At 34.9% G+C, this 17,828-nt stretch overlaps 1 protein-coding gene across 2 annotated transcripts in view; it reads left to right on the top strand.

Annotated features, from left to right (window-relative positions):
* ALDH1A1 (aldehyde dehydrogenase 1 family member A1) overlaps positions 1-17,510 on the top strand; it is a 29,451-nt gene extending 11,941 nt beyond the window's left edge. For both annotated transcript variants that reach the window (XM_063422115.1, XM_063422114.1), the window contains 10 exons: positions 1,451-1,580; positions 2,651-2,712; positions 4,335-4,463; positions 6,996-7,109; positions 8,729-8,831; positions 9,396-9,580; positions 11,118-11,282; positions 13,088-13,245; positions 14,724-14,798; positions 16,919-17,510. In XM_063422115.1, the coding sequence (XP_063278185.1) occupies positions 1,451-1,580; positions 2,651-2,712; positions 4,335-4,463; positions 6,996-7,109; positions 8,729-8,831; positions 9,396-9,580; positions 11,118-11,282; positions 13,088-13,245; positions 14,724-14,798; positions 16,919-16,991 (1,194 nt within the window). In that variant the 3' untranslated portion in view covers positions 16,992-17,510. The remainder of the gene's footprint in view (positions 1-1,450; positions 1,581-2,650; positions 2,713-4,334; positions 4,464-6,995; positions 7,110-8,728; positions 8,832-9,395; positions 9,581-11,117; positions 11,283-13,087; positions 13,246-14,723; positions 14,799-16,918) is intronic.
* Positions 17,511-17,828: the final 318 nt, after the last annotated feature.

Here is a 17,828-nt window from a genome sequence, read left to right as displayed (position 1 = left end):
AAGAGTATCCAGCATTCAGGATCATCACTCAGACTGATCTAGTTAGAGTCTGAAGTATTTAGGCATTAGCCACAAAACATACTATAGATAAGCTCATAAAATTTAAACCCTCAGATATGTAAAATTTGCAAAACATCTGTTGCACATTATGTGTCCTTATGACTGTAGTAGAATTTGTCAGGAGAAACTTTGTGTGGCTGGAACTTATGTCCTTTAATATGCTAGGTTTGAGTTGAGAGAGAGAAAATTTTAAGAGAGCCATATTCTAATTAGAGCAGTATGCCCTCTTGTCCATTAAATAATTGGATGAACTGGCATTTGTTTCTTTATTGTGCAGTCTAAGACATTACAAATGCAAAGATGATGAAAGTAAATCTTTTTTCCCACAGGAAAGATGAAACATTAAATTAGTTTTTGTTCACTTTTGCCATTTTCATAATGTAAATCTCTTTTCTCTAGGGCCTCTCTCAAGTCTCTGTTTTACTGACTTTATTTATATTTCCTACAATTCTTCCCAAGTATGGAGTCTGAACAATGTCCTGTTAACTAAAAATGTGGACTGCACAGGGGAGGTGTTGATGAAAAACTGTTCTTGGAGGACCAGTCTGTTGATCCAAACTGAAATATTAAAGCATGTCAACCTGATTACCTCTTGAAATTAATGTTTAGATCTTAAAACTATAGTTTGGGCTCTTCCTACTGAGTATTGTGACAGAATTGTTCATAAGGTTGAAGGTCTTCAATCTCTCTGTTTTGGAAAGCTTGAGAAAAATATTCTTGAATTGTCAAAAATATGCAGACTTTATTCAAGAACATCTTGTGATCTTTATGTCCTGATAATAACGGAAATTAATCCAAACCATATTCCTTAGATTTGACTGAAAAGCAACCCTATTTATTGACTGGAATAGCAACCCTATTATCTCTTCTGTATAAGCATTTATTTTTCCTAATGAATTTTTTTTCACTTAAGAGTTCTAGATGGCTCAGATCTTTTGCACATCAAACACTCAAGGTGTGTTTAGGATATTTTTTAACAAGACTTGAGTATTGCTGATATTTTATGAAATCCACTAATTTTATTTGCATCAGTTATTTGTACTGTTTCCTGCCTGATCTCTTGATCTGTGCTTGAAGAATATTTAACATAAAGTAGAACTATGTAACTGATTCATATCAGAGAGGTGTTTTTGAGAAAATCTTACCATTACAAATGTGTTGTGATCCTGCTATCTGCATAGCTCAATACAAATAAACCATCATGAAAATTTCTCACTTCTAAATTGCTATATTGAGCTTTTCAAATGTGTTCTTCAGAGGGGAGTTAATCTAAATGTTTGTTCTGAAGCTGAAATCACCAAAGTGAACCACCAAAATCTAAATTACAAAGCAGAAACAAAGAACCATTGTCAGTATTTGATATTAACTTTTTAATTGCTTTTGTCTGCAGACAATGGAAACCATTGATGGTGGGAAGCTCTTTTCCACGGCATACCTAATGGATTTGGGTGCCTGTATCAAAAGTTTACGCTACTGTGCAGGTTGGGCTGATAAAATCCATGGGCGTACTGTTCCAATGGGTGAGTAGTTCTGAGATGATAAAACTTCAGAACAGAGGCCAACACAAACTGTAAATAACTGACTTTAATCTAAAAGTTGTGTAACACAGAAAATAATTCAAATGGAAAATATTTTGGAAAGTTTTTAAGATAGGTTACTAAATATTTGTCATAGTTCTCAGTTTAAACATTTAGTGTAGGTCTTCACATTTATTTCTTGTTCTATCACCATTAACAAGTATTGTTCATGGACAAAATAATTTAACCAGCATGAACATTTAAGAAATGCAGTAGGCTACCTTTGCATAGCAATGTATAGTTTATACAAGACTATAGTAGTGAGACCTGGGTGTCTACATATTTGAGCAAAGATTAACTAAAGCAGTAATATTTACTTCAGTGATTGGATAATGTATTAGGAAAAGTACTAAGAGATAGGAATGAGGAAACAACATTTGCTAAAATTTCATTCCATTCCCTTTCCCATTAAGCAGCTCTATGAAAACATTGTCTCTCTAGCTACCTTCTCTCAGTAAGATGAAGAAAAGCATGGTAATAAATAGGGAATTATGGAAAAGGTAATAAAGAAGGAATTAAGGAAAACTAGAGTGATAAATACTTCCAGTTTTTTGCCTCATGTAGACCTCTATACTAGGTTTAATGGAATACATATTTATTTGAATCAAAGAGAATGTTATATTTAATGGATTTGATTTAAACTAAGATCTAATAATAAAAAATGTCTGATATGTACCTAGGATTTAAAAAAGAAGTTTTTGAAAGAAAAAAAAAGGTGATAAAAGAAAAAAGAAATGAGGAATGCTTATTGGTGTGCTGTGCATATTGTGAAGCAGGGTTGTGAGAGTAAAAAGACAGGCAGACTGGAAAAATCAAACATTGAAGCCATGAAGAAAGTAGACATTGAATCCAGATGTACTTTATGGATTTTGCATAGTTAAGATTTTGAAAATATAATTTATAAGTAAAATTGTATCCAGCTACATTTGGTACCCTATTTTATCATCTTTCTGATTTAACTGTTTCTCACAAATGCTTTGTCTGAATGTCTAATTTATTTCTTTTTCCCATAGATGGAAACTTTTTTACATTTACAAGACATGAGCCTATTGGGGTGTGCGGCCAAATTATTCCTGTAAGTCGGAACCATTTACGAAAACACAAATGTCTTGTTACAAATGGAAATGGTTTTGAAATTTTGCCTATGTAAGTGTATTTGTGAAACACTACTACTCAGAAATTTTCAGGTCCTGAAAGACAGAGACTATCCTTAGTGCTGTAATTCTGATTCATCAGTTTGTGATAAGTCACTTTGGTCCAACCTTGTCCTTCTTCTCCCTGTATATGGAGAGAAAATAAATCTCAAATGTTTGACCTATGAAATAATTTGAAAGATGGAATTGTGTTTTGTTGAAACTGAATGAATTAGAAACAAACATGTAGGAGAGTGTAGTACTTACAGTATATAATGTTTAAGCCTATAAGCCTATAAACAATAAGCTCTTTAAGACCTAAAATATCTGTCCATCTCCATACAGCATTCAGACAGCTGGATCTTTGTTTATGGCTAAGACTCACTCACCATGATGGTGGTAGGGTTACAACACAAAGAATGTGTCGAAAAAAGCTCCTGTTTGGCACATCTAAATTCCCACTTTTGAACTTGCCTTTTTAACTGAAGTCTCAAAAGGCTTACCTGAGTCCGATCATTCAAAACACTTGAGGAGCTCAAGTTCTAAATTTATTTGTGAAGTCTATATGTATCTTTGGTGAGAATCTGTGAAAATAGTTGTATACACTAGGCTCTCGTAATCCACCCACTCCCTTGCACATGGTAGTTATAAGCAGCCTCATCTGACCTGCTTGACAACTCAACAGATTCTGAAAAAGTCACCTTGTCTACAAGGTCTGCTCAGACATGTGGGTCCTGCTCATTATCCTGACATCTTTAAGTTGATCTTGAAAATTTACTATATCTTTAGACCACCACACTGATTTGGAGAATATAGCTTGAATATGTTTGTATCCAGTCTCTAGGAGAGCTTGGAAAACTGCTGGTTTAGATCCTCTTTTAGGTCAGACACAAGACATTTCAAGTAAAACACTCAGTCAAGCTATCCTAAAGAGGTAGAAACACTAGATATGGCTATTTAAAACATAATTAGCTACTGGAAGTACAAGCCACTGTTAGTACAAACACTGATTTCTCTTATAAAATGTTAGGTATTTCTGAGTATGTCTTCATTTTCTCTCCATTGAAATATGAAACAACAAACTGGAGGTTTCTATATAAAGCAAAATTATGAGGACTATATGTTTGTTGCAAAACACTTTTGATTGCTCAGCATTTCCACTTCCTTTCACTTATGCCGTTCTACTTCAACAACAAATAATGCAGAAAATCATGTAATCCCTTACTTTATGTTATTTGTGCTCCCATTATTTTTGGGGCTGGGGTAAGTCTGAAAGGAGACAGGGAGAGAAAAAAAGAAGTGTTGTATGTATGTTCCTCCTAGTCTTTCTGACATAATAGGTAACTCTTAATTGCCTTTTTCCCCATTTCTAAAAGGTGTTTATTGAGCTGAGGTTTTGTTTCATATGGCTTGGCAATTGTTTTTTCAAAACCTCTTCATTCTGAAAGGAGTTCAACAAAAAGTTCAACCACCCAGCTGAAAATTTGCACTATTATAATTGAAAAAGCTGGGGTATTTTGGTGATGTATTAGAAATAGGATATACTTTCTCATCTATCTTTCAGTGGAACTTCCCATTGGTTATGTTCATCTGGAAGATTGCCCCTGCCCTTTGTTGTGGAAACACGGTGGTTGTCAAACCAGCAGAACAAACTCCACTCAGTGCCCTTTACATGGGATCCTTAATTAAAGAGGTAAGTCCCCAACAACAGAGTTATTTGCCCCTCTCACAAATGTAAGAGTATACTGCAGCTGAAATGCCACAAAGGTAATATAAGACATGTTCATTGTATGACTAGCCTTGCACTGTGGAACTTACCCTGCTGTAAACCAGTGAAGCCAAATCAGGGCAAAACCGAAGCATGCATCTCCTTCAGCCTAGTACACACACAAAAAATCTCACAACAGCAATTTAGTAAACTCCATTCATTAGCAAACATATTTGTATTACAAAAGTGCAGTACCTTTCAAAGTCAAAAGCAAACAAGGAGTCAAGTGCAAGTGGGTGGCAATGACTTTATTAGCATAGTTATCACAGAAAATAACTTGTTTGTACAGCCCTTTTTTTTTTTAACTGAACAAAGTTTTCATCCACCTAAGTTTATTATTAACAGGGAGCTGTAAAATTAAGCTGCTGGCTGTTGCCAAACCTGTGAATTCTCTTCAGACAGAAACTGTGAGAAGACACTTTGTGCTCCTGAACAAGGAGTGTGCCAGTTTCTTGAGAAAGCCAACTATTTTGCCCAGTCCTGCAAACATCCAAAGAGAACAGTAAAACAGTTTAGCTTTCTTCCCTTTCTTCTGTTGATAAAATCAACAAATACAATGTAAGATGTTTCAAAGGTTGGCACAGATGTCAATAATCACCAGTGCAGTAACCTTGCAGAGCTTTAATGGAAATGACTTGGCACTTTTTGTAATTTGCTTTTAAATAGTAATTCAGCAGAGCGTACTGACTGGTTGTGTGTTAATATTACACAGAAACAAAATGATTATCAGAATGGAGCCAAGCCCTGTTGTTATTGCATCACACAGTAAATGTTATTAGATAATACTTAGGAGGAGGAATAGCTTTAAAAATATCAGAGAAACCTTTTCTATTAATTTTTAGCAATAAATATCTGAAAGTGTATTTCTCTGAAAGCAGTAACTTCACAGGGAAAGTAAATCAATTCCGTCATGATTTAATGAAATATCTATTCTGGTATTCTGATTTCTTGAAAGGAAATCTCAGAAGTAGGATTGTAGGATTGTGATAGTATCAAGTATCTAGAACATCAAATAAAAATATCCAGAATTTAAAATAAATAAATAAATAAATAAATAAATAAATAAATAAATAAATAAAATAAAAAAATTGAAGCCCAAAACCCTACCAGTGATCACTTCAATTATACTATAGGCTTGTGAAAATATCTGAAGGTCTAATTTAACTTTCTAGTTCCCAAATGTCCACTTTAAAAAAATATATGTGTAGTCATTTCTGGTAACCTTCACTATCTCGCTTAATAGCACTCACAAGGCTCCCTTACTAATATAAAGAGAAAAGCTCCTAATACAAACATGGAAATTAAATGCTCAAAATGAGACTTCTATACAAAAATAATTAAGAAAAAAATGCTAAGCAAATGGAAAGGACTTCATTGTCTCATCAATTTCAGGGTAAAGATTTGTCTGAGAAATTAAATGAGCATAGGAAGCATTGACAGACTGTATCTGAGCATGAAACTGTAAGGAATGGAAGTTGCTTGAACAAAAGTAACAACTTGGTATCCAAGATGCAGGCCACCAGTTTTAGGAGGTCCAACTCACCACCTGAAATTCACGGTTTTCCAAAAAATATGGAGCTTCTGCATGTAATTCCAAAGTCCTGTTTGATATTTTAAACAGACTTATGGAAGTGATAATGCAGGATATGAATCCATTTCTGCAAACATAATCTATGTTTGCTCTGTGAGAGTCATAGAGATTGTGCAGCTGCTTCATGAACCAACAGAAATTCCATCTAATCTTCTCACATGCTTAGAATTTGCTTCACAAGCTGCTTGAAGAAAATAACTTATGAATAAATAACTTGTGAATGGAACATATCTAATACAGGATTTATGGGAGACAATGTATTTGTTTTAAACCATAGGAAATGCTTATTTGCATAAAAAATCTTCAAGATATTAAAACTGTGCATATCTCAGCCTGCCTTTTCATGTTTGGTAGCTGATATGCCTCTTTTTTTGCTGTAAACTCTCATGTTGCCCTCTGTTCTTTCAACCTATATCCAGAGTTCCACATTTTTCTTAACAAAATGTCAGTAGCAGATCATTAACTAGATTCCATCTAGCATGGATATTAAAGTACAGAAGCCAGCAAGCACATATGCTGATTCAAATAGCATTTATGAAGTAGATATGAAAGTAGGCACTGTTTCTTTACACATGTGAGTGAGAAAATTTAATAAATATTTCTTTGGAAGTGTCACTAACAAAACTACAGTAATATGTTCTTTGGAGAGGAAAAAAAAAAGGTATTTCAATAACCTAAAAGACAGCTGAAAGAAAGAGGGTGTAAATCATGTGAGAATGAAATCTTTTGGGGCTCCAGGACTGAGAATAAATATATGGCTAAGAAAAGGTGGCTGAAGAACTGAGAAGGGAAGTTAGACCATGCGACACATGTCCTTCTAGTTGTTATCCTTCCCCAAATTTACAGAATTCTTTCTTCTAATTCAGGCAGGATTTCCACCTGGAGTAGTGAATATTGTGCCAGGCTTTGGACCCACCGCTGGAGCAGCAATTTCTCACCACATGGATATAGATAAAGTAGCTTTCACAGGCTCTACAGAGGTACTATAATGAATACAAGAAAATACAAGCAGGAAATGTGCCCCTTTGATTCCCAGCCATGATTTAATGTCTAACTTATTCTGTGTAATTATTTTAACTCTCTTCTTTCTTATGACTGCTGGTTTGTTAAACAAAGTTTGTTTAATGATTTGTTGGTTATTATTAACTTTAAACATATTTAAACTATGTTTGTATTGCTGGAAAGCCCTTCAAACAAAGGCAGTCCATGAGATACAGTAGGTTCTAGTATACCAAGGGTATTTTAAGTCTTACTCATTTAAACCAAGGCTTTTTCATAACATGGTTTACTTTTTTTTTAAGAAGTTTGTTATCTTTAAGCTTAATAACAATGACAGGAAAGTACCTAGGAAATCTCATTCTTCAGTTTCCACACGTTTAGGTGAAGTGACTGATTTTTGGTATTTCAGTGATGCTTAGTACCATCTGGGTGGTCTTAGAAGCGTGTTTGAATATGTATCTGTTTAAAAGGAAGGTCACTGTTAATTTTCCCTAACTTTCACTCTGAAGAACTGTGAGGGCTATAATTGAAGATTTCTCATTTCAGACTATATATAGGATTAAGAGTTAGCTATACCCTTGACACAGTTCATTATATTGTCTGTCTACATCCATGCTAAATGGAAAAGCTGCCATCTGGTCTCTTAACTTCTTGGATGTAGACTGCAAAGATAAATATCATTGCCTCTTGTATCAGGGAGGGATATACCGAGGGATCAGTATATACCGAGTGCAAGAGCAATGTTTACTCTCAGAAACTTTCAGCTCTACAGTAATGGGAAATGCAAACAACCCAAAACTCTGACATCTGAGAAATATCCCACAGATGTTCCCAATGGATGGTGATAACTACAGTTCTCAGTGCCCAGTGACCCTCCAAAGGCAGATGGACCACAGGGTGTATTCTAGAGCTTGGTGGCTGCTCTCTTCTAGCAGTGCAGTTTAGCAAAGAGGAACAATGGCAGGAAGGCTGGCAGAGGGAAGAAGTTTGCCTAGTGGTTGATACACACAGGCAGTTAGAAACCAAAGCCATAAGAGCAAAAAGCAGATTTTCCTTCACAGCTTTTCCAGGGCAATTCATAGCAAGTTAATCATGTCAATCATAGAAAAAAATCAGGGTAGGGGTTCTAGCTTGCAGTGTCCATTTCCTCCTTTCCATTCATCTAAGACAGAAATTGAAACAAGGAAGAGTGTCCATGCAGCCAGTGTAGATTTTCTCATAAACTTTGTGCATTAAAGAGTTTCTCATGCTAAAACAAAGGAATTTTAACCTAATGGGAGTAACTGGTGCAGCAGCAACCTGTGCCTGCTTTAGAATAGAGATACATGCAAGTAGAGTGGTAGTAACTAAAAAAGCACCACATATCCTTGACAGTTAACATTACGGAGGGAAACTCTTCTAGAAAACATTTCCAGTTTGTAGGGTACACGTCCCCTGCACCCTCACTTCTTAAAATTGTTTTATTTTGACTTATTTTTCATTTTATTACTGGGAAAATAGAAGTCACTTAACCGATTTTCAATTTTGAGGGAATCAGAAAAGAATTATAGAGGTAATTATAAACTTTTTGACATTTAACTGTTCTCTTCCTATCTTTTAGGTTGGCAAACTCATTAAAGAAGCAGCAGGGAAGAGCAATCTGAAGAGAGTTACCTTGGAACTTGGAGGAAAAAGTCCTAACATTATATTTGCAGATGCAGACTGTTAGTAGCAATTCTATAATATGAACTACCACTATTGCAAATCCAACACATTTTTACTTTCTTTGTCAGTAAATTATGTGAATCTTTTGGAAAAAGAAGTAATTTTTAGTGTTTTCTGGTCATGCTATAATTTTAAATTAGATGGCCACCAAAGTGGATGGCTACTAGATAAGGAATAGATATGGACCTCTGACAACCTGTTCACTCTTAATGTAATTAATGATCATCTTAATGAAACATGAATGCAGAATGAAAAGCAGATAGAAGGATCTTGAACAGGTTTATCAACTTTCTGTCTGAATACTCTGCTTGGTACTCCTGACGGGCCAAATAATATTAAATCTACATTTCTCATAGAGTGTCTGAATGTGTGTTCAGCTAGGTGTACCATGATACTCTTGAGAAGGGTCACTTGGACATAAGTAAGTGGTTGTATATCTGTGTTTTAAAGGACCATAAAATAAAAAGTGCTAGAAAGGGAAATTGGATGGGTGACAAAGGTTAGTAAAGATTTTATGTGACAATTCAAGTTTATGATCTGACAAACTTTGTATTTCTTTGCAGTGGACGCTGCTGTGGAATTTGCCCATATTGGTCTGTTCTATCACCAGGGACAGTGCTGTATAGCAGGATCTAGGATTTTTGTGGAAGAGCCTATTTATGACGAGTTTGTTCGCCGGAGCATTGAAAGAGCAAAAAAGTATACACTTGGGGATCCTTTGCAGCCTGGTGTACAGCAAGGCCCTCAAGTGAGTAATGTTTCCATGTGTCCAGCATAATTCTGGACATGAATTCAGAATTAATGTCTAATTCGTCACAATTTAATGTCTTTCTAAACCTACTGTTGCAGTAGTTTCAAGGCTAAGTACCGTTTTGTAGAGGTTAGTCTAGAGTATAACGAGGAAAAAATCAGAGTGATTGTTGTTTGTGCCAGTATTATAGGCCCAAGGCCTCATTCTCTTTTCTAGTTCTTTTTATTATTAAAGGGGAACAGTTATAAAAATTGAAATGCTTTGAGAATGATCCAATGCAAGATCTGTAAAAGTGCAAGTACAATCGCCCATGTCGTGTTAGAGCTCGCTAACTTTTCATTCAGATAATGCCACTATAAGTGACTGGCTTGAAGAAATAAGAGCTTCAATATCTCTTCCCCTTTTTCAAGTCACTAGACTTTTATTATGCTGCTCTCAGTTTTAGAATATTACACAATTAAAATGCAAGAGGTGTTTTTCTTTCTTTTGTGAAAAGATTGTACCAACGGCTTTCCCATCAAATGAATGTTAAAATGCAACATTAAAAAGTATTGCTATCCCAATGCTGTGAACTTGCTAGATCACTTCAGAGCACTGTTACAATAGTTGGCATCTAGAGTTATTCCCACATCAGCTTATAATGCAGGATATGGAATGAAAGCATGGAACAAAAGCACTGTAGTAGAGACAAAGAAAAAGTAGGAGACAAAACTGCTCCTATGCATTTGATAGAGTAACATATTCTTTATTGATTATCACAGTCATTTTAAGTAATAAAAGACACCCAGTAAGTTGGGAAAAATGCACTCCAAGCCACACAAGATTTGAGAAATTTAAAAATATTGTTTTGATTTCCTGAAATGTGTTTTGATACAAGATAATAAATTCAGCTGAATAAATTTAAAAATCAAAGGGCAGGAAGATTCAAAAAAATAAACTCCATTTGTCTGGTGGACAGCTAATATAAAATTAACAGAAATTCTCTCTCATATCATTGTGGCTTTACTGAGCTTGAATGTCATGCTACAATTTAAATGTGAGATGTAAATACACTCCTACCAAAAAATTAAGGAAGTTAAACATGTGAAAAAAGCAAAACTGAAAATATTTGAATGAGTATAAAGACTCTTTTCTCCTCCAGTCTCATAATTTGCCTTTTTTGACTTATTTTTCTTCTTAGTAGCCTTTAGCTGAAGGTTATCTGTTTTACAGATTAGAAAAGTTACTCCTTTTAGAATCGGTATGATTCTATTTAATGGAAAACTGTAATCATGGGGTGTAGCTGCATTTCTTTTATGGTAATTACATTAAATATCTCTCTTTGTCTTCAGATTCCTTGTTATGCTTTGAGTAATTTTTTCTAGAAACAAAAAATTATAGCCTCTATCAGGTTTATTCACTGTGGTCTATTGCCAGAGAGAAAAAAACCATATTTTTCTCCAGGTCACAAGGGCACAGGTTTAGGTTAATAAGCTAGAATAACAACTCTTATCAGTATATGTTGTTTTCATTCCTGAAATATCTTTTCATTTAGATTGATAAGGAGCAGTTTACAAAAATCCTGGAGCTAATTGAGAGTGGGAAAAAAGAAGGAGCCAAGCTGGAATGTGGAGGATGTCGATGGGGAGACAAGGGTTACTTCATCCAGCCCACAGTTTTTTCTAATGTTACAGATGATATGCGCATTGCCAAAGAAGAGGTAAATAAATTTTCTGCAATCTCTTCTCTCACTTGAAGTCATCTGTTTAAATATCTATACAAAATATGCATTTAGAAGGTCAAATGATTATATGAAAATTTTCTCATTAAACCTGATGTTCCATCCTGGTGATGTTTAAAGTGCTCTTGTTGTATTTTGGTGCCCATTTCACCAGATTGCTTAAGCAGGGAGAGGAGTTTGAGACTGCCCTGCCAACAAAGGCTCCTGCAGCAGATAAATACGGAGGTTTGGATTGTTTGCACTGCTCCACACTGTCTATGTCTCACATATCAAAGTCACAGTGACCTCTAACAGAGACACAAACCTCGGAGGCACAACTTGTGAACGTTTTACACTACCTAAGGAGACAACTTGAAGCTTGTATGCACCAGGCAGCTGCTATGCAATGTGAGAAACTAGAGTGGAATTGTGCTTCCAGAGGCATTTTTTTGGTAGCATTTCATTTTTCCTCTGTGAGGTTATTTAACTTAGATCAGTCTGCTGATGTGTCTACACGTTATTGAAGAATTTGCTACTGTCCCAACCAAGATGACAATGCCGGGGCACCAGTGATTGTCTAGAAGGACCCAGAGACACTTGGGAGTACTGAGTTAGTTGTGTACATAAAGACTCAAAGCCAAGTCATGATCTCTCTGCTGTGTTTTTTTTTTACATTTATCATAACTAATAACTGCTGCAATTGGCCTGCAATTTGTGTCCATTATACTACTTCATACCAGGAAGCTGATGCAGTCTGCTAAACATACTTACTACATCCAGCAAACGTCAACAGCCTGAGTGAAAATGAACACCACTGCATTTAGAATTAATTGTGAGAGGGAGAGGGGTGTAAAGCATGGTAGAGCTGTATGAGGCAGTATTCGGATTGTTTCTACCCTATTATGAGTCAAGTAGGAAACAGCACAGAATTATGATTTTTCTGAGGGTTCTGTTACCCTTTGGTCAGCAGTATAAGACATGGTCCTCACATTATTTTAAGTGCAATGAACAAAGAAGCTACAGATAGCCAAGACAGTTTAAAGAATATCTGAGTTTTGAAGCTCACAACTTGAACACTGGGGGAATGTTCAGTGGTTTTCTGATCTGTGGAAATCAATCCTTACAGCTCTAGCTAGAAACCAGCACTAAAACCTCAGTCAAGTAGAAAGCTCACAGTCTAGTGAAATAGAATTAGTTAGATGTCGTAATGCCCCCCAGCCTACACAGTCCTGGTGTTCTGTGATAGGCATGGGCACCTCTGGCTGAGAACGTTGAAGAATGGTAGCAGGAAAGCTGAACCTGAGGGACTACTCTCTTACCACATGGAAAGCAGAATTAGTTGTTTCACTTGGAGTACATTCTCAGTTGTGCAGCTACCTGCACGATTAAAGGTCTAATAGTAAAATTAGGTGAAGGAAAAATTTCATGTCTTTCTTGACTTTAAAAATAGACCTTGTCCAGAAAACATGACTAACCAAACCAACTGGTTTGTTGGTAGCCAGTACAGATAGGTAGCATGTTGTGGCACCATGTTAACTACATTTATGATGGGTGCATTTTAATCATTGTTTGTTTTCATTGTTCATTTATTGTTTTATGAACTATTTACTATATTTAGTCTTGACTTCCTTCATATTGGAAAAATCTTTATGCATATTTATAGTATTTTTTAGAACTTTATTCTCTCCTGACTGAATGAATTCGGAAATAAGGCCATCTGACAGAATTAAACTTAAAATACATAAATTACTTCATATAGTAAGTTATTCTAGTTTACTTCTTATGTTTACATGTGTTTGATATAGATATTTGGACCTGTTCAACAAATCATGAAGTTTAAAACTGTAGATGAAGTTATCAAAAGGGCAAATAATACCACCTATGGCTTAGCAGCAGCAGTTTTTACCAAAGACATTGATAAAGCACTGACATTTGCAGCTGCTCTTCAGGCTGGAACAGTATGGTAAGTAATGTTTTTTTCAAATTCTTGCTTTAGATCTGTAGGTATCAATGGATATGTCAATTGTAAGACATATTCACAGTGGTTTAGGTGGTCTTATTTTATATTTATTCCTTGCCATCTTTATTGAAGTGGATCATTGTCTCTTCTGTTTATTTTTCATATGTCTTTCTTATGTAATGTGTTATTAAATAATTGCTTTTTTAGTCTTCATCTATTTTTCCCATAAACTTAGTCAAAAAAAAAGGAAATTTACTTGCTAAAAGGAAAAGGAAACAAAAGAAAATGCTGCGAGAGTGCCATTTACTTCAGGATCTGGGGATAGTCCAACAGATAATTTATGAAATCAGTTTTGGTATTTGGTGTAGAGAAATTAATCATCTGAAGTTCAGTAGCCATTAGCCTGGGCAGAACACCCATCTGTAATGGGAAAGATTGCTAAAATGTGATTGACCAAAGAAAGGATATACAAGTTGGAAGAACTACTAACTAAAAGGCCAACCATTTCCAGCAATGGAGAAGAGGCAACCTATATAGAGCTGGAAAAAAAGAAAAAGCTAAGAAATGAATGAGTGTAACCTTGGAGGCATAGCAGTGTTATGTTACAATGCATCAGAAGGAGAACAACCAATTTTACTTGAATGCAAAACCTGTGTCCAATTTATATTTTATCTGAAAGTGCTTGCAACCAGCACAGATTCCTGCCCAGGTCCTGTGATCTAAGAACATATGCTTTCCAAAAATAAGTTAACAACCTTGACTTCAGAGTTGGTATTCTTTATATGGAAGAAAGTTTAGAATAGAAGTGGAATATCTGAGATTTCCTCTTACATGATTGGTGGTCTAGGAATCCTTAACTATGAACAGAATCTCTTTTGTTGAATCCAGTAGCCTAGCAGGAGGATAGAATATAAGATATGAAAATAGAGAATATTTGATTTGACAAGGTTGTAAGACAAAAACAGCTTCTCTCCCAGGAAATAAGATGTGCATTCTGCCAAAATTCTTCATACCTAAAAATTTGCCTGTGAAATTCCATTCTTACTTATTATTGTGTCTTTGCTCTCAACAACAATACAGAATAAAGTTTAACTGAGTAGAACCATACAAAACTTCCTAAATACATAGTGACGCTATGTGTGTTTATGTGTGTTTATCTACTAGAAGGGTAGAGACATTCTTCAGCAGAACACTTATCTGTGGATAATTGTGAGAGAGCTTATGCAAAAATTAGGAATTTATTTCAATGATCAGAGCAATGTCTCTCTGCTTCAAGACCCTTGCTGTGTTTTAGTACTCTGATAATAGCTGTAATTGGTTTTGATGCTTCAGTTATCTGAACTTCAAACTACAAACATTTTTGCAGATACTGTTTGTGACTATCACCATAGGTTTTTTAGAGGTGACAGGAAAACACTGTTTTTTCAGAAGTGAAAAAATATTGTTTCCCACTGTCAAAAGTAATTCTCCTATTCTTCCAGGGTTAATTGCTACAGTGCATTTTCTCCTCAGTGTCCCTTTGGAGGTTTTAAGATGTCAGGAAATGGACGAGAAATGTAAGTAATTACTTTTAAAACTGTAAATTCACAGGAAATTCAAAACAAAATTCCAAACCAAGACTAAAAACATGCATAACTAAAATGTCCAGTTTGAGATTTTGTCAAATTAGTCTCTAGAGTGCTTAGAGTCATCATGTTGTCAAAGGCAATATCAACCAGCAATTCCTCTACAAAATAAATAAGAAAAATTCTTAGATGCACACTTTTTCAATATGACCAGTTTGCAGTCTACTATGGTTGCAGAATACTGCAAATACAGAATACAAGCAAAAATGACCATTGTGTTTATGGTTTACAGTTTTTGCATATATAGAGAAACTGTCATTTTCATGAAGGTAAATTTGTGAATAGTTTGTGAAATCCCCTTTATATATTAGGTTTTGAAAACACAAGACTATCCCAAATCCTTTATTTAAGCAAGATTTTTCACTTAAAAGTTTGTGAAACAAATGTTTTTACAACATGTGCCAGCCAGGTCAAAAGTTAAAATGAAAAGAATCTTCTGTAGTCTTTGGACCTTTGTTTTTTCCCCAGAATAGAAGTAGACTGGCATACAAATATTATAAGCTAATCAAATTTTTTCAGACTTCTAAGTTTTAATCCAGTTTCAATTTGAATCATATGCTGTCTTACTTATATCCATTCTTTGTTAAAAATGTCATGTGTATTAGAACAAACTATTTTTAAAGCAATGACTAAAAATCAATACATACAAGCCTTCTTGGATTTTTTTATTAAGGTAAATATGTAACACTTCTAATGAACCATGAAGTGATTAAAAAAGATATGTATAGGTGGGATGCTTCAGAGCTTCTTTTTATGTAGTTTCTTCAGAGATAAGGGCTAGTGTTTTCATACTTGCTCATCGCTGCACACAATCTGCTTCTGATGGCAAAGCTCCCACCGACTTCAAAGGAAAAATCAAGTCTCAACAGAGAGCTTTAGAAAACTGGAAATTGAAACCCTTCTATAATTTAGGCCATTTTATCAAAGACAGCTTTGCCTTTGGTGGGTGCCAATAATTGGGAGATAATCAATTCTGAATTACAGTCTTTTTCAGAAGAATTTTTTGGATTTAATTGATGGAAATAAAGGACTATAAAAATACTCTCTATAGCAGTATATTTTGAAGGAAATAATATTTCATGCTAACAAAGTCTTTGGGTTCAAAGTCACAATTGTCAGACCAATAAAATATTCTCACTAAAGGACAAGGAAAAAGGACAGATGTCTGTCATGAGAAAACTTGTAAATATGTGACAACCATTTTTACAAGAAGTAGAAATATGTTGCAAAACCTACACTGAAAAAATTAGGATGTGGTTGTGTTAAGTTACTGACTTCCTTGATCCCCAAAATAAAATTCTCTGAAAAATTCCTGCAGTGATAATACCATTACTAATTAAACTACTGAATGTCATATACTAATAAAAAAAAAAAAAGAAGGGAATCAGTAAACATTTTCACCCAGCACAAGTGTCCTGAGTACAGAATTCTGTTTTGCTTATATATCTATCTAATAAGACAGCAGTGAGAACTATTATATTCTATAGTGCAATCAGAATATGTCTAAATAGTTTGACTACATCAGATGTCAAATATTTAGGAACACAAACAATTTTCATCTCATCAATGAAAACATAAAGGTGAAACATGCTTGTAATATGTCAAAGAGTTCAACCCCTTCTCACTGTCAGTGAGTTTTCATCATGGAATAATTTTGTCCCCCATTTAATGGAGATGAAGTTCCTATTCATTGACTTTGGAGAAAGCTCTTAACATCAGAAGAAGAACTTTACAAATAACTTGCTGAACATAATTGTGAAGATCTAATATGTTCCTGATCTGCTGTACAGAAATTCAGTTTAGAAATGCTCTAAATTAAACACCACTCACAGAAATAAAACTATTCCCTCCCATTTGTCTTGGGAGGTCATTGCTATAGCTTTCCAAAAGTTTTCCAGCAGCAGTCCAGCTGCACAGCTGTCTTCCAAATATGTCCAGTGTACTTGTTATATATCCAGCCAATTGCATACTACCACTGAAAATTCCATCCAGAACAAAACTCATATAAAAAGCATTGACATAAATGTTGCTCTTGGTTCTCTTTTGCCTAGGGGAGAATATGGACTTCATGAATACACAGAAGTTAAGACTGTCACAATCAAAATCCCTCAAAAGAACTCGTAATGCTGTTTGAGTTGCAGAAATTAACGTCTTCAGATGCATCTGAAAAGGCTATCTGAATTCTAAAGTGTTTTGTTGTCCAAGTGTTTCATTACCTTTTCTGCTTTCTGACTGTATGAGGTACCTTTTTACATTAACAGTATAAGGAACATCATAGAAAAATTATTGTGATTAATTATGAAAAGAAACCTTTAATGTCTGTTTCACAGCTAACTTGTTTTAAAATTCATATCCAGAAAAATCTGCTGTTGTTTGCAGCTATAGTTCTCTGTAGTGTTATGAAAATTTTCCTTTTTCAGTATATTCTACAACTACAGTTTGAATTTATGTGCTCTTGTAAGTGTTAGTGGCAAGTTGTCCTTGCATTTTCTTTGTGGCCTTAACAAAAGCACTTAAGATTAGTTAGCAGATGTTTCTATATTTCTCTAGATATATTTCTTGGACTATTAAAGTTGTTCATCATGCTACATGAATGTAATCTGTATAATGTTAAAAAATATTAAAATTCACATACAAAACCTAGTACTTCTCCCTTCTTTTCTATTACACTGGTTTACCACTGGGCAATATGTATTTAACAGAAGCACCAGTGGCATGTTCAGGTCATTAGAAATAAACTGCATCTGATATACGGAGGCTAAAGACCCCCATATTTTGCCAGAATTATACCCAGAAAAATGTGAACACACAGAACAGTAGACAATTTGCAAAGAGGCAGCACTTGGCTTTGCAGTGGTAAGTGCATAACAAATCTTAAGAGACATATGAGCAAGATTGTCGTGGTTGCGGGAGAGGTGAATTTTTTCCAAGGGGATGTAGGCAGTCCAATCAATAATCAGC

Source organism: Prinia subflava, chromosome Z, assembly GCF_021018805.1.
Source record: "Prinia subflava isolate CZ2003 ecotype Zambia chromosome Z, Cam_Psub_1.2, whole genome shotgun sequence".
In the NCBI taxonomy this organism is placed as follows: Eukaryota; Metazoa; Chordata; class Aves; order Passeriformes; family Cisticolidae; genus Prinia; species Prinia subflava.
This window is presented reverse-complemented; position numbering and strand designations above follow the sequence as displayed.